A 27,786-nucleotide genomic window follows, 5' to 3' on the forward strand; every position below is an offset into this window, starting at 1 on the left:
TGTCTCAAGATCTTCAGTTCAGACTTCGCCAAAGTCCAGGAGGCTCTGAGTCATCACCAGGTAGCACCAGCAGTCCATTTCAGTCCTGGATCAGAAGCACTCAGATCACCTGGACTCGTTCAGCACTGAGTGACGCCTGAATGCAGCAGAGCTGAACTGGGTCACTGATGGAGGTCCAGAGACTCAGATGGAAACCAGATGTTCATGTCCCCGCTGTCTCCCCCTGCTGTCCATATGAGGCTCAAACCCTCCAGACCTCCTCCACCGTGCTGAGCCTTCAGACGCTGCTCAGGGTCGCACACCCCAGAACCTAGCTGTCCAGTCCTCACAGGTGGACCCGTGAGTCCATATGAGCATTATGAGCCCCACTGGTTAGCTGATATGTTCTGATACGGCGGTTAAAGGTGATAATGGAGAAGTGTAGCGCCCACCCTTTTTACTGTTAGTGTTGTTAGCACCGTTAGCTGTTTTTACTGTTAGTGTTGTTAGCACCGTTAGCTGTTTTTACTGTTGGTGTTGTTAGCACCGTTAGCTGTTTTTACTGTTAGTGTTGTTAGCACCGTTAGCTGTTTTTACTGGTGTTGTTAGCACCGTTAGCTGTTTTTACTGTTGGTGTTGTTAGCACCGTTAGCTGTTTTTACTGTTGGTGTTGTTAGCACCGTTAGCTGTTTTTACTGTTAGTGTTGTTAGCACCGTTAGCTGTTTTTACTGTTGGTGTTGTTAGCACCGTTAGCTGTTTTTACTGTTGGTGTTGTTAGCACCGTTATCTGTTTTTACTGTTAGTGTTGTTAGCACCGTTAGCTGTTTTTACTGGTGTTGTTAGCACCGTTAGCTGTTTTTACTGTTAGTGTTGTTAGCGCCGTTAGCTGCTAGCCGCCGGCTCAGCAGTCGCAATACCAAATTTGGAGGCAATAGATCGCCTTTTAATTTTAAATTCAGCACCTTTAAAGGAATTGAAGGATTTTATTTATTTTTTACTTTAATAAGTACTTTTTAAAGACTTTTTCTAGTACATGAGTTGAACACAGCTGGTCTCTGGTGTTTCTCAGAGAACCAGGGTGTAACTGAACACTGAGTTAATACTGACGCTCCCACATGTTGTGTTTCCTGTATGGTGATATTATTAGTATGACGAACAGCTCACTCAGGAGTCCAGCTGTAAACAGCTAAAACCTTTAAAACACTGATCCCGAACTATATATTATATTTATATATATATATATCTGTCCACAGACTGGTATCCGTTCCTTCTGTTATTTCTTGGTGTTCATGGTTTTATTTGCTGTTTCCTGCTTCTGTGACTGACCGACAGAACAGAGGATATGTTCACTAGAGACACGGATTTAACGAGAGGGCGCGGCGCACAGACCCGTCCTCCGGCTCCTCCTCCGGGGCGGAGGTCTGAGCTCTCTGTTGGAGAGGAAAAGTTTGATCAGAAGAATCTGCGGAGAGTTTTCTGAACTTTTCTTCGTCTTCTCCGCCATCATGTCCGGCGTGGCCTCCACTCTGGCCAAGAAGCGCGCCCTGGCCGCGGGCTTCGGCACCAACGCCAACGCGGTGCGGTACCTGAACCAGGACTTCGCGGCTCTGCGCGCTCACTGCCGCTCCAACGGGAAGCTCTTCTGCGACCCGACGTTCACCGCCGCGCCCGAAGCTCTGGGCTTCAACGAGCTGGGCCGGAGCTCCTCCAAGGTCCGGGGAGTCACCTGGAAGAGGCCGACGGTAAGGACCCGGGGGCCGCGGGGCGGTCTGGTTCCGGTTCTGGTTCTGGATGGGTGGATGGGCTCGTTTGGATAAGTGGGAGGGGGGGCAGAATACCTGCAGGCGACACATTACTGCTCATGGAAAAAAACAAAATACTTATCACAGAAATATTATACAGATGTTATGTAGAGATATTATATAAATACACAGATTTAGCACACACACACACACACTGTAAAGATTTGGTAAACTGTGACTCATCTGTGTAGCAGCAGCAGAGAGAAGTACACGTACAGAAAAGTACTCTAAAACAAACTACAATACAAACGCAGGGATTTGTGCTATTTTCAGTAGTAGTAGTAGTAGTAGTAGTAGTAGTATTATTATTGTAAGTATTATGTTTACTGTATTATTAATATGATATTATATTCTGATGGAAACTTTCTGCATTTGCTTTACTTGATGAATTGCCTGCAGAGTATGAACGTTAAATATGAAATATCAGGAATATTTTAGGAGGATACGGTGAGTCATCAGAGATCCTAAATACCATAGCGATGAGTCACTACTTCACATAAACAGGGAAACGTCACATGATGCTCATTCAACATGTTTAATAAATGTGTTTATGATGCAGTTTAGTCATAAACATAAACAACGGTTTATGTTACAATACACTTCAGGGTACTTGGTTGTACACAGAGTACTCTGTACAGATGTGTCACTCTGAAAGTGTTCAGAAGAGGAGGAAGTGATGCCTGAAGCACTTTATAGACCGATTAAAAAAATTATATTTAATGTTCAATTAAAGCTGCTGGGGATATTCTGTAGTGAGTGTACAAGTTAAAGATACTGTCAAGTACATCTAATCAAGTACTGTACTTAAGTACAACTTTGAGGTACTTGCACTTTGCTAGAGTACTTCACTCCAACTCATTTCTGTACTTTTTACTTAACTACATTTGAGTGAATATTACTGACAATATGTGAGTATTATTAACAGTATGTAAGTATTACTGATAGTATGTGAGTATTTCTGACAGTATCTGAGTGTTATTAACATTATCTGAGTAACAATTTTAGTGAGTATTATTGACAGTATCTGAGTATTTCTGACAGTATCTGAGTATTATTAACAGTATCTGAGTAATAATTTTAGTGTGAGTATTACTGACATAAGTATTATTAACAGTATGTGTCTTCAGTGTTACTGATCCGTTCTGGTCTCTGGTTTCGACCCCTTTAGGAACTGGTCTCTAATCCTGAGTTCATCTTGGGCGGAGCCACCAGAACCGACATCTGCCAGGGAGCTCTAGGTGAGTTTTCCTGAATGTTCCTGAACACACCACAGCTTCTTGACTGTCCCTGAACACACCACATCCTCCGGACTATCAGACTGTCCCTGAACACACCACAGACTCCAGACTGTCCCTGAACACACCACAGCCTCCAGACTGTCCCTGAACACACCACAGCCTCCAGACTGTCCCTGAACACACCACAGCCTCCAGACTGTCCCTGAACACACCACAGCCTCCAGACTGTCCCTGAACACACCACAGCCTCCAGACTGTCCCTGAACACACCACAGCCTCCAGACTGTCCCTGAACACACCACAGCCTCCAGACTGTCCCTGAACACACCATAGCCTCCAGACTATCAGACTGTCCCTGAACACACCACAGCCTCCAGACTGTCCCTGAACACACCACAACCTCCAGACTGTCCCTGAACACACCACAGACTCCAGACTGTCCCTGAACACACCACAGCCTCCAGACTATCAGACTGTCCCTGAACACACCACAGCCTCCAGACTATCAGACTGTCCCTGAACACACCACAGCCTCCAGACTATCAGACTGTCCCTGAACACACCACAGCCTCATCACCAGTAACTTCTGAGTCTCCGTTGGTTGCCTGGCAACTGGTACCTTTAAACTGAGACCATGTGACTTTACGTTACAATGAATATATAAATATATTATTATGAACCGTTGCAGACGTAAAGGTTCCGATTATTTTGAGTGTGTCTGAGCTTCTCGTGGTCACAGTTTGACTTACTGTTCGTGTTTTAGACACACGTAGGATATTTACTTAGTTCTCTTCAAACACACCTTCAATGAAAACACTGGTTCAAACTCTCAGAACTCAGTTTGATGAAGCTGGACTACTTCTTACAGATCCTGTTCCTTCATCTGAAATAAACTATACTTGCGTTTTTATAGAGCATCAGAACCGACAGAACAAACCGTGTTTGTGTGTTTAGTAGACATAATAAAAGTGTTTAATAATTCATAATTAAGAATTCATAATTAGTCATCATCATAAGTGTTTTGGAAATGCATAATTAAGATAAACATAAAGGGTTTTAGGATTAGTAGCTAACAGTAGAACTGAAGACATGAAGCTTATGCCAAAGTTGCAGAGGCTTAACTTTTACACTGAAGGATTATCATAGAAGGGATTAAGCAACAACTGACAGTCATTGAATGTGTTAGGAACTCAAGGAAAGAGAGACTTGAAGACAGGCGTTTACAGAAGTGCACAGGGAAGTTGTCGAATAGAAATTGGGAAAGACGGAAGGGGAGGAGTTGCGAACAGATATGAGGGCGGAAATAGGAAGTGTTTTTCTCTTCTGTTAGTTAGGATCCTGGGGAGGACGTGTCTCCTGGGATCAGGGAAGAGTTTTTTCCAAAGTGGGTTAAATAGTATAATATTTCATGGGAGTAATGTACTCTATTGTATAACTGTACTTGCATCAGCAGGATTAAATTCCTTTTAACGGTAAACCAGTTTCAGTAACGTTTTTAGCGCTGTGTGACTGCAAAGCTAGCGGTCCATGTGTGCTGGCTCGCTTCACTCCACATCTACAGCAGAACATCTTCTGACCAGAGAACTTAATGACAACCAGCTGAGAGAGAGAGAGAGAGAGAGAGAGAGAGAGAGAGAGAGAGAGAGAGAGAGAGAGAGAGAGAGAGAGAGAGAGAGAGAGAGAGAGAGAGAGAGAGAGAGAGAGAGAGAGAGAGAGAGAGAGAGAGAGAGAGAGAGAGAGAGAGGCCCTGTACACACTCTGTGACTCACCAGCATGCCGTGCCTCCAGGAGACCACAGACTCTGTTGTGTAACTTTGCAGTAAAGATTTGTTTCTGCAAGTAGAAGTTAAAGTTGGTCGGTCGAAGGAATTTTAGATCAGAGTGAGACCTCTTGGTTACAAACAGGGAGGAGTTACACTGCAGAACATATTTGTGGTGAGAAAGTACACAAGAATAAAAATACTCTGAATACACTCAGCAGGGTTTGTCTGATCCTCCACAGTACACAGTGAACTTTATAATATATAGTACACAGTGAACTTTATAATATATAGTACACAGTAAACTTTATAATATATAGTACACAGTGAACTTTATAATATATAGTACACAGTCAACTTTATAATATATAGTACACAGTCAACTTTATAATATATAGTACACAGTCAACTTTATAATATATAGTACACAGTCAACTTTATAATATATAGTACACAGTCAACTTTATAATATATAGTACACAGTCAACTTTATAATATATAGTACACAGTGAACTTTATAATATATAGTACACAGTGAACTTTATAATATATAGTACACAGTGAACTTTATAATATATAGTACACAGTGAACTTTATAATATATAGTACACAGTGAACTTTATAATATATAGTACACAGTCAACTTTATAATATATAGTACACAGTCAACTTTATAATATATAGTACACAGTGAACTTTATAATATATAGTACACAGTGAACTTTATAATATATAGTACACAGTGAACTTTATAATATATAGTACACAGTCAACTTTATAATATATAGTACACAGTCAACTTTATAATATATAGTACACAGTGAACTTTATAATATATAGTACACAGTGAACTTTATAATATATAGTACACAGTCAACTTTATAATATATAGTACACAGTCAACTTTATAATATATAGTACACAGTCAACTTTATAATATATAGTACACAGTCAACTTTATAATATATAGTACACAGTGAACTTTATAATATATAGTACACAGTAAACTTTATAATATATAGTACACAGTGAACTTTATAATATATAGTACACAGTAAACTTTATAATATATAGTACACAGTGAACTTTATAATATATAGTACACAGTGAACTTTATAATATATAGTACACAGTGAACTTTATAATATATAGTACACAGTACACAGTGAACTTTATAATATATAGTACACAGTGAACTTTATAATATATAGTACACAGTGAACTTTATAATATATAGTACACTACACAGTGAACTTTATAATATATAGTACACAGTAAACTTTATAATATATAGTACACAGTGAACTTTATAATATATAGTACACAGTGAACTTTATAATATATAGTACACAGTAAACTTTATAATATATAGTACACAGTGAACTTTATAATATATAGTACACAGTGAACTTTATAATATATAGTACACAGTGAACTTTATAATATATAGTACACAGTACACAGTGAACTTTATAATATATAGTACACAGTGAACTTTATAATATATAGTACACAGTGAACTTTATAATATATAGTACACTACACAGTGAACTTTATAATATATAGTACACAGTAAACTTTATAATATATAGTACACAGTGAACTTTATAATATATAGTACACAGTGAACTTTATAATATATAGTACACAGTACACAGTGAACTTTATAATATATAGTACACAGTGAACTTTATAATATATAGTACACAGTGAACTTTATAATATATAGTACACAGTGAACTTTATAATATATAGTACACAGTGAACTTTATAATATATAGTACACAGTACACAGTGAACTTTATAATATATAGTACACAGTACACAGTGAACTTTATAATATATAGTACACAGTAAACTTTATAATATATAGTACACAGTACACAGTCAACTTTATAATATATAGTACACAGTACACAGTCAACTTTATAATATATAGTACACAGTACACAGTGAACTTTATAATATATAGTACACAGTCAACTTTATAATATATAGTACACAGTACACAGTGAACTTTATAATATATAGTACACAGTAAACTTTATAATATATAGTACACAGTGAACTTTATAATATATAGTACACAGTGAACTTTATAATATATAGTACACAGTCAACTTTATAATATACAGTACACAGTCAACTTTAGAATATATAGTACACAGTCAACTTTATAATATATAGTACACAGTACACAGTGAACTTTATAATATATAGTACACAGTCAACTTTATAATATACAGTACACAGTCAACTTTAGAATATATAGTACACAGTACACAGTCAACTTTAGAATATATAGTACACAGTCAACTTTATAATATATAGTACACAGTGAACTTTATAATATATAGTACACAGTAAACTTTATAATATATAGTACACAGTGAACTTTATAATATATAGTACACAGTGAACTTTATAATATATAGTACACAGTGAACTTTATAATATATAGTACACAGTACACAGTGAACTTTATAATATATAGTACACAGTGAACTTTATAATATATAGTACACAGTACACAGTGAACTTTATAATATATAGTACACAGTAAACTTTATAATATATAGTACACAGTGAACTTTATAATATATAGTACACAGTGAACTTTATAATATATAGTACACAGTGAACTTTATAATATATAGTACACAGTGAACTTTATAATATATAGTACACAGTGAACTTTATAATATATAGTACACAGTGAACTTTATAATATATAGTACACAGTGAACTTTATAATATATAGTACACAGTGAACTTTATAATATATAGTACACAGTGAACTTTATAATATATAGTACACAGTGAACTTTATAATATATAGTACACAGTGAACTTTATAATATATAGTACACAGTACACAGTGAACTTTATAATATATAGTACACAGTGAACTTTATAATATATAGTACACAGTACACAGTGAACTTTATAATATATAGTACACAGTAAACTTTATAATATATAGTACACAGTACACAGTGAACTTTATAATATATAGTACACAGTGAACTTTATAATATATAGTACACAGTGAACTTTATAATATATAGTACACAGTGAACTTTATAATATATAGTACACAGTGAACTTTATAATATATAGTACACAGTCAACTTTATAATATATAGTACACAGTGAACTTTATAATATATAGTACACAGTCAACTTTATAATATATAGTACACAGTACACAGTCAACTTTATAATATATAGTACACAGTACACAGTCAACTTTATAATATATAGTACACAGTAAACTTTATAATATATAGTACACAGTACACAGTCAACTTTATAATATATAGTACACAGTACACAGTCAACTTTATAATATATAGTACACAGTACACAGTCAACTTTATAATATATAGTACACAGTACACAGTCAACTTTATAATATATAGTACACAGTGAACTTTATAATATATAGTACACAGTACACAGTGAACTTTATAATATATAGTACACAGTCAACTTTATAATATATAGTACACAGTGAACTTTATAATATATAGTACACAGTGAACTTTATAATATATAGTACACAGTACACAGTGAACTTTATAATATATAGTACACAGTACACAGTGAACTTTATAATATATAGTACACAGTAAACTTTATAATATATAGTACACAGTAAACTTTATAATATATAGTACACAGTACACAGTCAACTTTATAATATATAGTACACAGTGAACTTTATAATATATAGTACACAGTCAACTTTATAATATATAGTACACAGTCAACTTTATAATATATAGTACACAGTCAACTTTATAATATATAGTACACAGTACACAGTCAACTTTATAATATATAGTACACAGTGAACTTTATAATATATAGTACACAGTCAACTTTATAATATATAGTACACAGTACACAGTCAACTTTATAATATATAGTACACAGTCAACTTTATAATATACAGTACACAGTCAACTTTAGAATATATAGTACACAGTCAACTTTATAATATATAGTACACAGTACACAGTCAACTTTAGAATATATAGTACACAGTCAACTTTATAATATATAGTACACAGTCAACTTTATAATATATAGTACACAGTCAACTTTATAATATATAGTACACAGTGAACTTTATAATATATAGTACACAGTACACAGTGAACTTTATAATATATAGTACACAGTCAACTTTAGAATATATAGTACACAGTCAACTTTATAATATATAGTACACAGTCAACTTTAGAATATATAGTACACAGTACACAGTCAACTTTAGAATATATAGTACACAGTACACAGTCAACTTTATAATATATAGTACACAGTCAACTTTAGAATATATAGTACACAGTCAACTTTATAATATATAGTACACAGTACACAGTCAACTTTAGAATATATAGTACACAGTCAACTTTAGAATATATAGTACACAGTACACAGTCAACTTTAGAATATATAGTACACAGTACACAGTCAACTTTAGAATATATAGTACACAGTACACAGTCAACTTTAGAATATATAGTACACAGTACACAGTCAACTTTATAATATATAGTACACAGTACACAGTCAACTTTATAATATATAGTACACAGTACACAGTCAACTTTATAATATATAGTACACAGTACACAGTCAACTTTATAATATATAGTACACAGTCAACTTTATAATATATAACTTTATACTGCGTCATATAGGTGATGTAGTATAAAGGGTCAGGAGGGTGGAGGTCAACATACGCAGGACTTTGACCCAGGAGAACGCTGTTCATGTCGTGTTTTAACATAAACTAAAGGTACTATACTATACCATTATATTATATTATATGACCTTTTTTCGAAACTAATCCAAGTAGTTTTGTTTTCTGACGTTAAATAGAACGTTAAACGGTTACAGCGCCACCTTCAGGACTAACGGTACATCTTCACCACAATGTTCAGGCTCCACCCACACTAATACGGTTTCGTTTAAAACAAAAACGATCTCCACTTTATGGAGAACATTTATACTTTTGTTCCTTTACAGTTTATGTGTGGACTAATAAGCATTAATAAGAAAAGGAAAGTCTTTACACTAGGAGGTAACCTCTGAGTTTATAAACTTATCTGTTTACGTCCGTCTACACTAGGAGGTAACCTCTGAGTTTATAAACTTATCTGTTTACGTCCGTCTACACTAGGAGGTAACCTCTGAGTTTATAAACTTATCTGTTTACGTCTACACTAGGAGGTAACCTCTGAGTTTATAAACTTATCTGTTTACGTCCGTCTACACTAGGAGGTAACCTCTGAGTTTATAAACTTATCTGTTTACATCTACACTTGGAGGTAACCTCTGAGTATATAAACTTATCTGTTTACGTCTACACTAGGAGGTAACCTCTGAGTATATAAACTTATCTGTTTACGTCTACACTAGGAGGTAACCTCTGAGTTTATAAACTTATCTGTTTACGTCTACACTAGGAGGTAACCTCTGAGTTTATAAACTTATCTGTTTACGTCTACACTAGGAGGTAACCTCTGAGTATATAAACTTATCTGTTTACGTCTACACTAGGAGGTAACCTCTGAGTATATAAACTTATCTGTTTACGTCTACACTAGGAGGTAACCTCTGAGTATATAAACTTATCTGTTTACATCTACACTAGGAGGTAACCTCTGAGTATATAAACTTATCTGTTTACATCTACACTAGGAGGTAACCTCTGAGTTTATAAACTTATCTGTTTACGTCCGTCTACACTAGGAGGTAACCTCTGAGTATATAAACTTATCTGTTTACATCTACACTAGGAGGTAACCTCTGAGTATATAAACTTATCTGTTTACGTCTACACTAGGAGGTAACCTCTGAGTTTATAAACTTATCTGTTTACATCTACACTAGGAGGTAACCTCTGAGTATATAAACTTATCTGTTTACATCTACACTAGGAGGTAACCTCTGAGTTTATAAACTTATCTGTTTACGTCTACACTAGGAGGTAACCTCTGAGTTTATAAACTTATCTGTTTACATCTACACTAGGAGGTAACCTCTGAGTATATAAACTTATCTGTTTACGTCTACACTAGGAGGTAACCTCTGAGTATATAAACTTATCTGTTTACATCTACACTAGGAGGTAACCTCTGAGTATATAAACTTATCTGTTTACGTCTACACTAGGAGGTAACCTCTGAGTTTATAAACTTATCTGTTTACGTCTACACTAGGAGGTAACCTCTGAGTATATAAACTTATCTGTTTACGTCTACACTAGGAGGTAACCTCTGAGTATATAAACTTATCTGTTTACGTCTACACTAGGAGGTAACCTCTGAGTATATAAACTTATCTGTTTACGTCTACACTAGGAGGTAACCTCTGAGTTTATAAACTTATCTGTTTACGTCTACACTAGGAGGTAACCTCTGAGTATATAAACTTATCTGTTTACGTCTACACTAGGAGGTAACCTCTGAGTATATAAACTTATCTGTTTACGTCTACACTAGGAGGTAACCTCTGAGTATATAAACTTATCTGTTTACGTCTACACTAGGAGGTAACCTCTGAGTTTATAAACTTATCTGTTTACGTCTACACTAGGAGGTAACCTCTGAGTTTATAAACTTATCTGTTTACGTCTACACTAGGAGGTAACCTCTGAGTATATAAACTTATCTGTTTACGTCTACACTAGGAGGTAACCTCTGAGTTTATAAACTTATCTGTTTACGTCTACACTAGGAGGTAACCTCTGAGTTTATAAACTTATCTGTTTACGTCTACACTAGGAGGTAACCTCTGAGTTTATAAACTTATCTGTTTACGTCTACACTAGGAGGTAACCTCTGAGTATATAAACTTATCTGTTTACGTCTACACTAGGAGGTAACCTCTGAGTTTATAAACTTATCTGTTTACGTCTACACTAGGAGGTAACCTCTGAGTTTATAAACTTATCTGTTTACGTCTACACTAGGAGGTAACCTCTGAGTTTATAAACTTATCTGTTTACGTCTACACTAGGAGGTAACCTCTGAGTATATAAACTTATCTGTTTACGTCTACACTAGGAGGTAACCTCTGAGTTTATAAACTTATCTGTTTACGTCTACACTAGGAGGTAACCTCTGAGTTTATAAACTTATCTGTTTACGTCTACACTAGGAGGTAACCTCTGAGTATATAAACTTATCTGTTTACGTCTACACTAGGAGGTAACCTCTGAGTATATAAACTTATCTGTTTACGTCTATACTAGGAGGTAACCTCTGAGTTTATAAACTTATCTGTTTACGTCTACACTAGGAGGTAACCTCTGAGTATATAAACTTATCTGTTTACGTCTACACTAGGAGGTAACCTCTGAGTTTATAAACTTATCTGTTTACGTCTACACTAGGAGGTAACCTCTGAGTATATAAACTTATCTGTTTACGTCTACACTAGGAGGTAACCTCTGAGTATATAAACTTATCTGTTTACGTCTACACTAGGAGGTAACCTCTGAGTATATAAACTTATCTGTTTACGTCTACACTAGGAGGTAACCTCTGAGTATATAAACTTATCTGTTTACGTCTACACTAGGAGGTAACCTCTGAGTTTATAAACTTATCTGTTTACGTCTACACTAGGAGGTAACCTCTGAGTTTATAAACTTATCTGTTTACGTCTACACTAGGAGGTAACCTCTGAGTTTATAAACTTATCTGTTTACGTCTACACTAGGAGGTAACCTCTGAGTTTATAAACTTATCTGTTTACGTCTACACTAGGAGGTAACCTCTGAGTTTATAAACTTATCTGTTTACGTCTACACTAGGAGGTAACCTCTGAGTATATAAACTTATCTGTTTACGTCTACACTAGGAGGTAACCTCTGAGTATATAAACTTATCTGTTTACATCTACACTAGGAGGTAACCTCTGAGTATATAAACTTATCTGTTTACGTCTACACTAGGAGGTAACCTCTGAGTTTATAAACTTATCTGTTTACGTCTACACTAGGAGGTAACTTCTGAGTATATAAACTTATCTGTTTACGTCTACACTAGGAGGTAACCTCTGAGTTTATAAACTTATCTGTTTACGTCCGTCTACACTAGGAGGTAACCTCTGAGTTTATAAACTTATCTGTTTACGTCTACACTAGGAGGTAACCTCTGAGTATATAAACTTATCTGTTTACGTCTACACTAGGAGGTAACCTCTGAGTATATAAACTTATCTGTTTACATCTACACTAGGAGGTAACCTCTGAGTATATAAACTTATCTGTTTACGTCTACACTAGGAGGTAACCTCTGAGTATATAAACTTATCTGTTTACGTCTACACTAGGAGGTAACCTCTGAGTATATAAACTTATCTGTTTACGTCTACACTAGGAGGTAACCTCTGAGTATATAAACTTATCTGTTTACATCTACACTAGGAGGTAACCTCTGAGTATATAAACTTATCTGTTTACGTCTACACTAGGAGGTAACCTCTGAGTATATAAACTTATCTGTTTACGTCTACACTAGGAGGTAACCTCTGAGTTTATAAACTTATCTGTTTACGTCTACACTAGGAGGTAACCTCTGAGTATATAAACTTATCTGTTTACGTCTACACTAGGAGGTAACCTCTGAGTATATAAACGTATCTGTTTACGTCTACACTAGGAGGTAACCTCTGAGTTTATAAACTTATCTGTTTACGTCTACACTAGGAGGTAACCTCTGAGTATATAAACTTATCTGTTTACGTCTACACTAGGAGGTAACCTCTGAGTTTATAAACTTATCTGTTTACGTCTACACTAGGAGGTAACCTCTGAGTATATAAACTTATCTGTTTACGTCTACACTAGGAGGTAACCTCTGAGTTTATAAACTTATCTGTTTACATCTACACTAGGAGGTAACCTCTGAGTTTATAAACTTATCTGTTTACGTCTACACTAGGAGGTAACCTCTGAGTATATAAACTTATCTGTTTACGTCTACACTAGGAGGTAACCTCTGAGTATATAAACTTATCTGTTTACGTCTACACTAGGAGGTAACCTCTGAGTTTATAAACTTATCTGTTTACGTCTACACTAGGAGGTAACTTCTGAGTATATAAACTTATCTGTTTACGTCTACACTAGGAGGTAACCTCTGAGTTTATAAACTTATCTGTTTACGTCCGTCTACACTAGGAGGTAACCTCTGAGTTTATAAACTTATCTGTTTACGTCCGTCTACACTAGGAGGTAACCTCTGAGTATATAAACTTATCTGTTTACATCTACACTAGGAGGTAACCTCTGAGTTTATAAACTTATCTGTTTACATCTACACTAGGAGGTAACCTCTGAGTATATAAACTTATCTGTTTACGTCTACACTAGGAGGTAACCTCTGAGTATATAAACTTATCTGTTTACATCTACACTAGGAGGTAACCTCTGAGTATATAAACTTATCTGTTTACGTCTACACTAGGAGGTAACCTCTGAGTATATAAACTTATCTGTTTACGTCTACACTAGGAGGTAACCTCTGAGTTTATAAACTTATCTGTTTACGTCTACACTAGGAGGTAACCTCTGAGTTTATAAACTTATCTGTTTACGTCTACACTAGGAGGTAACCTCTGAGTATATAAACTTATCTGTTTACGTCTACACTAGGAGGTAACCTCTGAGTTTATAAACTTATCTGTTTACGTCTACACTAGGAGGTAACCTCTGAGTATATAAACGTATCTGTTTACGTCTACACTAGGAGGTAACCTCTGAGTATATAAACTTATCTGTTTACGTCTACACTAGGAGGTAACCTCTGAGTTTATAAACTTATCTGTTTACGTCTACACTAGGAGGTAACCTCTGAGTTTATAAACTTATCTGTTTACGTCTACACTAGGAGGTAACCTCTGAGTATATAAACTTATCTGTTTACGTCTACACTAGGAGGTAACCTCTGAGTATATAAACTTATCTGTTTACGTCTACACTAGGAGGTAACCTCTGAGTTTATAAACTTATCTGTTTACGTCTACACTAGGAGGTAACCTCTGAGTATATAAACTTATCTGTTTACGTCTACACTAGGAGGTAACCTCTGAGTATATAAACTTATCTGTTTACGTCTACACTAGGAGGTAACCTCTGAGTTTATAAACTTATCTGTTTACGTCTACACTAGGAGGTAACCTCTGAGTATATAAACTTATCTGTTTACGTCTACACTAGGAGGTAACCTCTGAGTTTATAAACTTATCTGTTTACATCTACACTAGGAGGTAACCTCTGAGTTTATAAACTTATCTGTTTACGTCTACACTAGGAGGTAACCTCTGAGTATATAAACTTATCTGTTTACGTCTACACTAGGAGGTAACCTCTGAGTATATAAACTTATCTGTTTACGTCTACACTAGGAGGTAACCTCTGAGTTTATAAACGTATCTGTTTACGTCTACACTAGGAGGTAACTTCTGAGTATATAAACTTATCTGTTTACGTCTACACTAGGAGGTAACCTCTGAGTTTATAAACTTATCTGTTTACGTCCGTCTACACTAGGAGGTAACCTCTGAGTTTATAAACTTATCTGTTTACGTCCGTCTACACTAGGAGGTAACCTCTGAGTATATAAACTTATCTGTTTACATCTACACTAGGAGGTAACCTCTGAGTTTATAAACTTATCTGTTTACATCTACACTAGGAGGTAACCTCTGAGTATATAAACTTATCTGTTTACGTCTACACTAGGAGGTAACCTCTGAGTATATAAACTTATCTGTTTACATCTACACTAGGAGGTAACCTCTGAGTATATAAACTTATCTGTTTACATCTACACTAGGAGGTAACCTCTGAGTTTATAAACTTATCTGTTTACGTCCGTCTACACTAGGAGGTAACCTCTGAGTATATAAACTTATCTGTTTACATCTACACTAGGAGGTAACCTCTGAGTTTATAAACTTATCTGTTTACATCTACACTAGGAGGTAACCTCTGAGTATATAAACTTATCTGTTTACGTCTACACTAGGAGGTAACCTCTGAGTATATAAACTTATCTGTTTACATCTACACTAGGAGGTAACCTCTGAGTATATAAACTTATCTGTTTACGTCTACACTAGGAGGTAACCTCTGAGTATATAAACTTATCTGTTTACGTCTACACTAGGAGGTAACCTCTGAGTTTATAAACTTATCTGTTTACGTCTACACTAGGAGGTAACCTCTGAGTTTATAAACTTATCTGTTTACGTCTACACTAGGAGGTAACCTCTGAGTATATAAACTTATCTGTTTACGTCTACACTAGGAGGTAACCTCTGAGTTTATAAACTTATCTGTTTACGTCTACACTAGGAGGTAACCTCTGAGTATATAAACTTATCTGTTTACGTCTACACTAGGAGGTAACCTCTGAGTATATAAACTTATCTGTTTACGTCTACACTAGGAGGTAACCTCTGAGTTTATAAACTTATCTGTTTACGTCTACACTAGGAGGTATCCTCTGAGTATATAAACTTATCTGTTTACGTCTACACTAGGAGGTAACCTCTGAGTTTATAAACTTATCTGTTTACGTCTACACTAGGAGGTAACCTCTGAGTATATAAACTTATCTGTTTACGTCTACACTAGGAGGTAACCTCTGAGTATATAAACTTATCTGTTTACGTATACACTAGGAGGTAACCTCTGAGTATATAAACTTATCTGTTTACGTCTACACTAGGAGGTAACCTCTGAGTTTATAAACTTATCTGTTTACGTCTACACTAGGAGGTAACCTCTGAGTTTATAAACTTATCTGTTTACGTCTACACTAGGAGGTAACCTCTGAGTTTATAAACTTATCTGTTTACGTCTACACTAGGAGGTAACCTCTGAGTATATAAACTTATCTGTTTACGTCTACACTAGGAGGTAACCTCTGAGTTTATAAACTTATCTGTTTACGTCTACACTAGGAGGTAACCTCTGAGTATATAAACTTATCTGTTTACATCTACACTAGGAGGTAACCTCTGAGTATATAAACTTATCTGTTTACATCTACACTAGGAGGTAACCTCTGAGTATATAAACTTATCTGTTTACGTCTACACTAGGAGGTAACCTCTGAGTTTATAAACTTATCTGTTTACGTCTACACTAGGAGGTAACCTCTGAGTTTATAAACTTATCTGTTTACGTCTACACTAGGAGGTAACCTCTGAGTTTATAAACTTATCTGTTTACGTCTACACTAGGAGGTAACCTCTGAGTATATAAACTTATCTGTTTACGTCTACACTAGGAGGTAACCTCTGAGTATATAAACTTATCTGTTTACGTCTACACTAGGAGGTAACTTCTGAGTATATAAACTTATCTGTTTACGTCTACACTAGGAGGTAACCTCTGAGTTTATAAACTTATCTGTTTACGTCCGTCTACACTAGGAGGTAACCTCTGAGTTTATAAACTTATCTGTTTACGTCTACACTAGGAGGTAACCTCTGAGTATATAAACTTATCTGTTTACGTCTACACTAGGAGGTAACCTCTGAGTATATAAACTTATCTGTTTACATCTACACTAGGAGGTAACCTCTGAGTATATAAACTTATCTGTTTACGTCTACACTAGGAGGTAACCTCTGAGTATATAAACTTATCTGTTTACGTCTACACTAGGAGGTAACCTCTGAGTATATAAACTTATCTGTTTACGTCTACACTAGGAGGTAACCTCTGAGTATATAAACTTATCTGTTTACATCTACACTAGGAGGTAACCTCTGAGTATATAAACTTATCTGTTTACGTCTACACTAGGAGGTAACCTCTGAGTATATAAACTTATCTGTTTACGTCTACACTAGGAGGTAACCTCTGAGTTTATAAACTTATCTGTTTACGTCTACACTAGGAGGTAACCTCTGAGTATATAAACTTATCTGTTTACGTCTACACTAGGAGATAACCTCTGAGTATATAAACTTATCTGTTTACGTCTACACTAGGAGGTAACCTCTGAGTTTATAAACTTATCTGTTTACGTCTACACTAGGAGGTAACCTCTGAGTATATAAACTTATCTGTTTACGTCTACACTAGGAGGTAACCTCTGAGTTTATAAACTTATCTGTTTACATCTACACTAGGAGGTAACCTCTGAGTATATAAACTTATCTGTTTACGTCTACACTAGGAGGTAACCTCTGAGTTTATAAACTTATCTGTTTACGTCTACACTAGGAGGTAACCTCTGAGTATATAAACTTATCTGTTTACGTCTACACTAGGAGGTAACCTCTGAGTATATAAACTTATCTGTTTACGTCTACACTAGGAGGTAACCTCTGAGTTTATAAACTTATCTGTTTACGTCTACACTAGGAGGTAACCTCTGAGTATATAAACTTATCTGTTTACGTCTACACTAGGAGGTAACCTCTGAGTATATAAACTTATCTGTTTACGTCTACACTAGGAGGTAACCTCTGAGTATATAAACTTATCTGTTTACGTCTACACTAGGAGGTAACCTCTGAGTTTATAAACTTATCTGTTTACGTCTACACTAGGAGGTAACCTCTGAGTTTATAAACTTATCTGTTTACGTCTACACTAGGAGGTAACCTCTGAGTTTATAAACTTATCTGTTTACGTCTACACTAGGAGGTAACCTCTGAGTTTATAAACTTATCTGTTTACGTCTACACTAGGAGGTAACCTCTGAGTATATAAACTTATCTGTTTACGTCTACACTAGGAGGTAACCTCTGAGTTTATAAACTTATCTGTTTACGTCTACACTAGGAGGTAACCTCTGAGTATATAAACTTATCTGTTTACATCTACACTAGGAGGTAACCTCTGAGTATATAAACTTATCTGTTTACATCTACACTAGGAGGTAACCTCTGAGTATATAAACTTATCTGTTTACGTCTACACTAGGAGGTAACCTCTGAGTTTATAAACTTATCTGTTTACGTCTACACTAGGAGGTAACCTCTGAGTTTATAAACTTATCTGTTTACGTCTACACTAGGAGGTAACCTCTGAGTATATAAACTTATCTGTTTACGTCTACACTAGGAGGTAACCTCTGAGTATATAAACTTATCTGTTTACGTCTACACTAGGAGGTAACTTCTGAGTATATAAACTTATCTGTTTACGTCTACACTAGGAGGTAACCTCTGAGTTTATAAACTTATCTGTTTACGTCCGTCTACACTAGGAGGTAACCTCTGAGTTTATAAACTTATCTGTTTACGTCTACACTAGGAGGTAACCTCTGAGTATATAAACTTATCTGTTTACGTCTACACTAGGAGGTAACCTCTGAGTATATAAACTTATCTGTTTACATCTACACTAGGAGGTAACCTCTGAGTATATAAACTTATCTGTTTACGTCTACACTAGGAGGTAACCTCTGAGTATATAAACTTATCTGTTTACGTCTACACTAGGAGGTAACCTCTGAGTATATAAACTTATCTGTTTACGTCTACACTAGGAGGTAACCTCTGAGTTTATAAACTTATCTGTTTACGTCTACACTAGGAGGTAACCTCTGAGTATATAAACTTATCTGTTTACGTCTACACTAGGAGGTAACCTCTGAGTTTATAAACTTATCTGTTTACATCTACACTAGGAGGTAACCTCTGAGTTTATAAACTTATCTGTTTACGTCTACACTAGGAGGTAACCTCTGAGTATATAAACTTATCTGTTTACATCTACACTAGGAGGTAACCTCTGAGTTTATAAACTTATCTGTTTACGTCTACACTAGGAGGTAACCTCTGAGTTTATAAACTTATCTGTTTACGTCTACACTAGGAGGTAACCTCTGAGTTTATAAACTTATCTGTTTACGTCTACACTAGGAGGTAACCTCTGAGTATATAAACTTATCTGTTTACGTCTACACTAGGAGGTAACCTCTGAGTTTATAAACTTATCTGTTTACGTCTACACTAGGAGGTAACCTCTGAGTTTATAAACTTATCTGTTTACATCTACACTAGGAGGTAACCTCTGAGTTTATAAACTTATCTGTTTACGTCTACACTAGGAGGTAACCTCTGAGTATATAAACTTATCTGTTTACGTCTACACTAGGAGGTAACCTCTGAGTTTATAAACTTATCTGTTTACATCTACACTAGGAGGTAACCTCTGAGTTTATAAACTTATCTGTTTACGTCTACACTAGGAGGTAACCTCTGAGTATATAAACTTATCTGTTTACATCTACACTAGGAGGTAACCTCTGAGTTTATAAACTTATCTGTTTACGTCTACACTAGGAGGTAACTTCTGAGTATATAAACTTATCTGTTTACGTCTACACTAGGAGGTAACCTCTGAGTTTATAAACTTATCTGTTTACGTCCGTCTACACTAGGAGGTAACCTCTGAGTTTATAAACTTATCTGTTTACGTCTACACTAGGAGGTAACCTCTGAGTATATAAACTTATCTGTTTACGTCTACACTAGGAGGTAACCTCTGAGTTTATAAACTTATCTGTTTACGTCTACACTAGGAGGTAACCTCTGAGTATATAAACTTATCTGTTTACGTCTACACTAGGAGGTAACCTCTGAGTATATAAACTTATCTGTTTACGTCTACACTAGGAGGTAACCTCTGAGTATATAAACTTATCTGTTTACGTCTACACTAGGAGGTAACCTCTGAGTTTATAAACTTATCTGTTTACATCTACACTAGGAGGTAACCTCTGAGTATATAAACTTATCTGTTTACGTCTACACTAGGAGGTAACCTCTGAGTATATAAACTTATATGTTTACGTCTACACTAGGAGGTAACCTCTGAGTTTATAAACTTATCTGTTTACGTCTACACTAGGAGGTAACCTCTGAGTTTATAAACTTATCTGTTTACGTCTACACTAGGAGGTAACCTCTGAGTTTATAAACTTATCTGTTTACGTCTACACTAGGAGGTAACCTCTGAGTTTATAAACTTATCTGTTTACGTCTACACTAGGAGGTAACCTCTGAGTTTATAAACTTATCTGTTTACGTCTACACTAGGAGGTAACCTCTGAGTATATAAACTTATCTGTTTACGTCTACACTAGGAGGTAACCTCTGAGTATATAAACTTATCTGTTTACATCTACACTAGGAGGTAACCTCTGAGTATATAAACTTATCTGTTTACGTCTACACTAGGAGGTAACCTCTGAGTTTATAAACTTATCTGTTTACGTCCGTCTACACTAGGAGGTAACCTCTGAGTTTATAAACTTATCTGTTTACGTCTACACTTGGAGGTAACCCTGGAGTGTTTTCTCGTCCGTCCAGGTGACTGCTGGCTGTTGGCGGCCATCGCCTCGCTGACGCTGAACGAGTATGTGATGGCCAGAGTCGTCCCCACCGACCAGGGCTTCGGTGACGACTATGCTGGCATCTTTCACTTCCAGGTAACAAAGCGTGACATTGGTACCGTTAAAGGTAACTTCCACTCACCATGGACTAGAAGCTTCAGTTGCTATGGTTACATGCAGTTTGATAAACAGAAGTTAAAATATGTAAATTAGTTTGCAGCGTTTCGTATGTGGTACCATGATGAAAGTAAAATAATACGGGGACCCAACATTGAACCCTGTGGAACCATCGTAATTCAGATTCTAGAGACAACTATCAGGTTCTTCAGAACCGTCCAGCGTTTGTGATTCACAACTAGCTCACATCATCCATGTCGAGGCCAAAGAATAACTGTCGACTAAGAGTCCCTATTAGACGAGTTGTGCTTTACACCGTTGGAAACTTTCAGAGGTTTGATTGTTCTCAGTAGAACCTTTGGCAGAGTGGATCTCTAAACAAAGACCTTGCACAACTGGAATGAATCTGGAACTAAATGAGCTGGACGGTTAAAGTGACTGAGAGCAGTTTTACTCGACAGGAAACCAAACTGAAGGTTCTTAGAGGTCATCGTTCGGAGTCTTAGAAATTTGGACAAAGAAAACGGAAACCGAATCATTTTAAAAGCTCTCGTCTTGTCCCGTCTCAGTTCTGGCAGTACGGTGAGTGGGTGGACGTTGTGATCGACGACCGTCTGCCGGTCAAAGACGGAGAGCTGATGTTTGTCCACTCGGCAGAGGGGAGAGAGTTCTGGAGCGCTCTGCTGGAGAAGGCCTACGCCAAGTAAGACCAACCTTAGGGATTCAACCAGACAACCTTCTGTTCACAAACCACTGCTGGGGGACTCATTTAAGACCTGCTTGTGTTTTGTCACAGAGTCAATGGCTGCTATGAAGCCTTGTCCGGCGGTTCCACCACCGAGGGCTTTGAGGATTTCACCGGAGGCATCGCAGAGAACTTCGACCTCCAACGCCCCCCCAAGAACCTGTTCCAGATCATCAAGAAGGCCTTGGAGGCCGGGGCGCTGTTGGGCTGCTCCATCGACGTGAGTCATCTCCACGATGTTCAGTGACGTAGACCAGAGATGGATCCTGAGACCACGTAGACCAGCGATAGGTCCTGAGACCATGTAGACCAGAGATGGATCCTGAGACCACGTAGACCAGAGATGGATCCTGAGACCACGTAGACCAGCGATAGGTCCCGAGACCACAGAGACCAGAGATAGATCCGAGACCACGTAGACCAGAGATAGATCCTGAGACCACGTAGACCAGAGATAGATCCGAGACCACGTAGACCAGAGATAGGTCCAAGACCACGTAGACCAGAGATAGATCCTGAGACCACGTAGACCAGAGATAGGTCCGAGACCACGTAGACCAGAGATAGATCTCAACCATCACCTGTCGTTGCAGATCACCAGCGCCGCGGACTCGGAGGCTGTCACACGTCAGAAGCTGGTGAAAGGCCACGCCTACTCGCTGACCGGCGCCGTGGAGGTGATGTCACTTCCTGCAGATTGAATAGGAGGAGGAGAAGAAGAAGAGATGAAACAAGAGCAGAATAAAAACGTTGTGTTTTGTGTCTCCAGGTGAACTACCGCGGCCGGCAGGAGAAGCTGGTGCGGGTCAGGAATCCCTGGGGTCAGGTGGAGTGGACCGGAGCCTGGAGCGACGGGTAACTTAAAATAATAACCCCAGGTTCTATGAGCACCTCTCCTCACAGAACCTCATCAATGAAGGTCTTGAGACAAGAACAGAGGGGACACCCGGTCTCACTGGGGACCAGCAGACGATCTGCTGGGTTTAGTGTCTTCTTGTTGTTATTATTATTATTATTATTATTATTATTATTATTATTCTGATTATTTTTATGTTCTTACAGATCGTCTGAGTGGAACGACGTGCAGGGAGACTGTCCCCATGCCAACGCAGAGGACGGAGAGTTCTGGTGGGTAGTTACCATAGAAACGTGGCGCCGTTGTGTTGTTTTAGCTGCAGAGTAAGAGCTCCTCTTTCCTATCTCTGCTCCTCTCATCTCTTATCTCTGCTCCTCTTTCTTCTCTTATCTCTGCTCCTCTCTTTCTTCTCTTATCTCTGCTCCTCTCTTTCTTCTCTTATCTCTGCTCCTCTCTTTCCTCTCTTATCTCTGCTCCTCTCTTTCTTCTCTTATCTCTGCTCCTCTCTTTCCTCTCTTATCTCTGCTCCTCTCTTTCTTCTCTTATCTCTGCTCCTCTCTTTCTTCTCTTATCTCTGCTCCTCTCTTTCTTCTGCAGGATGTCCTTCAGCGAGTTCTCACGTCACTACAATCGCGTCGAGGTTTGCACTCTGACCCCCGACACCATCGACGACGACTCCGTCAAACACTGGAGCGTCAGCAAGTTTGACGGCACCTGGAGGAGAGGGTCCACCGCCGGAGGCTGCAGGAACAACCCCTGTAAGACCAGATATAGATCCCGAGACCACGTAGACCAGAGATAGATCCCGAGACCACGTAGACCAGAGATAGATCCCGAGACCACGTAGACCAGCGATAGATCCCGAGACCACGTAGACCAGAGATAGATCCCGAGACCACGTAGCCCAGAGATAGATCCCGAGACCACGTAGGCCAGCGATAGATCCCGAGACCACGTAGACCAGAGATAGATCCCGAGACCACGTAGACCAGAGATAGATCCCGAGACCACGTAGACCAGAGATAGATCCCGAGACCACGTAGACCAGAGATAGATCCCGAGACCACGTAGACCAGATATAGATCCCGAGACCACGTAGACCAGAGATAGATCCCGAGACCACGTCGACCAGAGATAGATCCCGAGACCACGTAGACCAGAGATAGATCCCGAGACCACGTAGACCAGAGATAGATCCCGAGACCACGTAGACCAGAGATAGATCCCGAGACCACGTAGACCAGAGATAGATCCCGAGACCACGTAGACCAGAGATAGATCCCGAGACCACGTAGACGAGAGATAGATCCCGAGACCACGTAGACCAGAGATAGATCCCGAGACCACGTAGACCAGAGATAGATCCCGAGACCACGTAGACCAGAGATAGATCCCGAGACCACGTAGACCAGAGATAGATCCCGAGACCACGTAGACCAGAGATATATCCCGAGACCACGTAGACCAGAGATAGATCCCGAGACCACGTAGACCAGAGATAGATCCCGAGACCACGTAGACCAGAGATAGATCCCGAGACCACGTAGACCAGAGATAGATCCCGAGACCACGTAGACCAGAGATAGATCCCGAGACCACGTAGACCAGAGATAGATCCCGAGACCACGTAGACCAGAGATAGATCCCGAGACCACGTAGACCAGAGATAGATCCCGACACCACGTAGACCAGAGATAGATCCCGAGACCACGTAGACCAGAGATAGATCCCGATACCACGTAGACCAGAGATAGATCCCGAGACCACGTAGACCAGAGATAGATCCCGAGACCACGTAGACCAGAGATAGATCCCGAGACCACGTAGGCCAGCGATAGATCCCGAGACCACGTAGGCCAGAGATAGATCCCGAGACCACGTAGACCAGAGATAGATCCCGACACCACGTAGGCCAGAGATAGATCCCGAGACCACGTAGGCCAGAGATAGATCCCGAGACCACGTAGACCAGAGATAGATCCCGGGACCACGTAGACCAGAGATAGATCCCGAGACCACGTAGGCCAGAGATAGATCCCGAGACCACGTAGGCCAGAGATAGATCCTGAGACCACGTAGACCAGAGATAGATCCTGAGACCACGTAGGCCAGAGATAGATCCTGAGACCACGTACACCAGAGATAGATCCCGAGGCCACGTAGACCAGAGGTTCAGGATGCAGGAACCACCCTTGTAAGTATTGGTTTCAGTACCCCGAGACCTGGTCTTTAGGCTTCCTAATGTCTGACTGTCACTCTGCAGACACGTTCTGGATGAACCCTCAGTTTGTGATCCGGCTGGACGAGGAGGACGACGACCCCGACGATGGGGAGGTGGGCTGCAGCTTTGTGGTTGGTCTGATCCAGAAGAACCGCAGAAAGCTGCGTAAACAAGGAGAGGACATGCACACCGTCGGCTTCGCCATCTACGAGGTGAGACCCAAAGACGACAATGAAGATCAGACGAAGACGTAATGAGACAGATTCATCCTCCGGTAACTTCTGTCTCGTCTTGTGTTTTTCTTTAGGTTCCAAAGCAGGTGAGTTCTGAACACCTGAAGGTCCAATGGTCAAACTCCTCCCACTTTTAGATTCATCTCTTTAACAAAGGAGAGAACCAAAAGCGAGGAAAAGACGGTTCTTATTGGCCGTTGTCCCCTGCCGAGTTGTCTGATTGGCCGTTGTCCCCCTCAGTTCTACGGGCAGAGGGAGGTGCACCTGGACAAGAACTTCTTCCTGACTCATGCGCAGACGGCCAAGTCCGAGACCTTCGTCAACCTGCGTGAGGTCAGCACGCGCTTCAAGCTGCCGCCTGGAGAGTACCTGGTGGTCCCGTCCACCTTCGAACCGCATCTCAACGGAGACTTCTGCATCCGGGTGTTCTCCGAGAAGCAGACAGAGACCATGTAAGACCCTCTTCAGTGTCAGGTCCACGGTCTGTCTTGTGGTCCTCGAATGCCTCTTAAACCTTCTTAGACTTGCAGTCTGGGTACTCACTTTGTGTTCGAACTGTTCTTTGTCTGTCCTGTGGTCCTCAAACGCCTCTTAAACCTTCTTATGCTGAGTTCACACCAAACGCGGCGCAAATTATTCGCGCGAGTAGATTACATACAAAGTCTATGCACAGACGCGATGAGACTGGCGCGGCGTGAATTTGCGAAGACGCGGCGCGATGGACGCCAAATCGCCCCAAACGCGCGAGTTGAAATTTTTCAACTTCAGTGACATAATCGCGCGATAGCCTATCAGCGTTGAGTTGCTCCCCCTGTCATCACTGGCTTCCTGCCGTTGTTGAATCAGGAAATAAATCCTGTAGCCGTCTGTGTTCACCCAGAGCTCTACGATACCTCATATCAACAGAGACCGGACCAAACTATGTGTATACATGTGTGTGTGTGTAAACCATACGGTACAAACAATGAATACACGCTGCCGTATTTACGTCTACGTGACGTTATTGAGTGCTGGTGGAGCTGCTACGATGTTAGCATAGCCTAGCACCGATCCATCAGAGCTCCATTGAGAAGACAAGTCGCCTACAAATCGGCATCATTACGTAGTTATTTCGGAGTCCCTTTTCAGTTTATTGCCGTTGAATCACAGCCAAATCAGTTTATTTTGTGTTCCTACAGCTGTAGTAAACAGCGACCGGTGGCTTGCTAGACAGTGAATACAGCTCGATACAATCCACGGAGCTCCTCTGAACAATATTATGAACCAGACATGACGGCGTTTAGTTTCCCGGGATATCTGTGACTTCCACAACACATACTAAGCAGAAATTGTTTCCAACAGGTTATTGTTTCCACGGTTAAATAATGGCGGACAGTTTAACGGCTTTCAGGGCGATAAGCCCCGCCCCCTCTCCGGCGTGTCCAGCGCGAATGTACACAAATGGTCCCCGGCGAGACCTGCGGCGCGATTGATGCAAATATGCGGCGCGATGAAGTCGCGCCGCATATTCACTTTGTGTTCTAACTGTTCTTTGTCTGTCCTGTGGTCCTTGAACGCCTGTTAAAGACCGTGTGACGACCCCGTCAGCGCTGAGCTAGACGACGTGAGTACATCTGGATTTGTAGTTTTACTGTCTGATCCAACAACAGAATTCTTAAATCAAGCCGACGTTATGAATTTTGAATATAGATATTGTGGTTTTACTGTGTGAACTTTACTGTGTAAATAAAGTTTCTTGTTGACGTTGTTACTGTTGTCGTGGTGATTGTGTCCAGGAGACCGTGTCAGATGAAGATGTTGACGCAGGATTCAGAGGCCTCTTCGCCAAACTCGCCGGAGCCGTAAGTATATGACATCACTTCCTGTGTGGTAAGGGACCAATCAGAGGAGAGTCCTGGTCCTGATCCAACGTACCTCTACAAACTGTTTCAGGACATGGAGATCTCTGCTGTGGAGCTGAAGACCATCCTGAACAAGATCGTCGCCAAACGTGAGTCGAGATACTCACAAGATCACCTGATCATCACACGATCACCTGATCACAAGATCACCTGATCGCCACCTGATCATCACACGATCACCCGATCACCTGCATTGTGGGTCAGAGGACTGATGGGTGTGTTTGTGACTTTGTTGAACTTCCTGACCGGCTCTTCTTCTTCACAGGAACTGACATAAAGACGGACGGCTTCAGTATGGAGACCTCCAGGGTCATGGTGAACCTGATGGACGTATCCTTTAGAAGCAGAGCAGCTAACGTTAGCTTACTAAGGTTAGCTCACGAGCTAACAGTAGCTAGTGATCTTAAAGTACCAGGATGTATTCTTAACTGCTAAGAAGGACAGTGGGAACGGGAAGCTCGGCCTCGGAGAATTCGCCACTCTCTGGAAGAAGGTGCAGAGATACCTGGTAAGACCTTTGACCTTTACGTCCAAACACCTAA

General features: G+C 39.1%; 1 protein-coding gene across 2 annotated transcripts in view; it reads left to right on the plus strand.

Moving 5' to 3' along the window:
- Positions 1 to 1,399: 1,399 nt before the first annotated feature.
- Positions 1,400 to 27,786, plus strand: part of LOC306784930 (calpain-2 catalytic subunit-like) — a 29,645-nt gene continuing 3,258 nt past the window's right edge. The window contains exons 1-17 of one of the 2 annotated variants that reach the window (XM_079279130.1): positions 1,400 to 1,722; positions 2,951 to 3,020; positions 21,149 to 21,267; positions 21,858 to 21,991; positions 22,085 to 22,253; positions 22,627 to 22,710; positions 22,803 to 22,888; positions 23,096 to 23,161; positions 23,487 to 23,647; positions 25,153 to 25,322; positions 25,418 to 25,429; positions 25,584 to 25,795; positions 26,910 to 26,946; positions 27,119 to 27,184; positions 27,276 to 27,333; positions 27,510 to 27,574; positions 27,681 to 27,752. In XM_079279130.1, the coding sequence (XP_079135256.1) occupies positions 1,486 to 1,722; positions 2,951 to 3,020; positions 21,149 to 21,267; positions 21,858 to 21,991; positions 22,085 to 22,253; positions 22,627 to 22,710; positions 22,803 to 22,888; positions 23,096 to 23,161; positions 23,487 to 23,647; positions 25,153 to 25,322; positions 25,418 to 25,429; positions 25,584 to 25,795; positions 26,910 to 26,946; positions 27,119 to 27,184; positions 27,276 to 27,333; positions 27,510 to 27,574; positions 27,681 to 27,752 (1,818 nt within the window). In that variant the 5' untranslated portion in view covers positions 1,400 to 1,485. The remainder of the gene's footprint in view (positions 1,723 to 2,950; positions 3,021 to 21,148; positions 21,268 to 21,857; positions 21,992 to 22,084; positions 22,254 to 22,626; positions 22,711 to 22,802; positions 22,889 to 23,095; positions 23,162 to 23,486; positions 23,648 to 25,152; positions 25,323 to 25,417; positions 25,430 to 25,583; positions 25,796 to 26,909; positions 26,947 to 27,118; positions 27,185 to 27,275; positions 27,334 to 27,509; positions 27,575 to 27,680; positions 27,753 to 27,786) is intronic. The other variant, XM_079279131.1, reaches the window with a different exon arrangement.

Source organism: Melanostigma gelatinosum, assembly GCF_949748355.1.
Source record: "Melanostigma gelatinosum genome assembly, chromosome: 11".
Lineage (NCBI taxonomy): Eukaryota > Metazoa > Chordata > Actinopteri > Perciformes > Zoarcidae > Melanostigma > Melanostigma gelatinosum.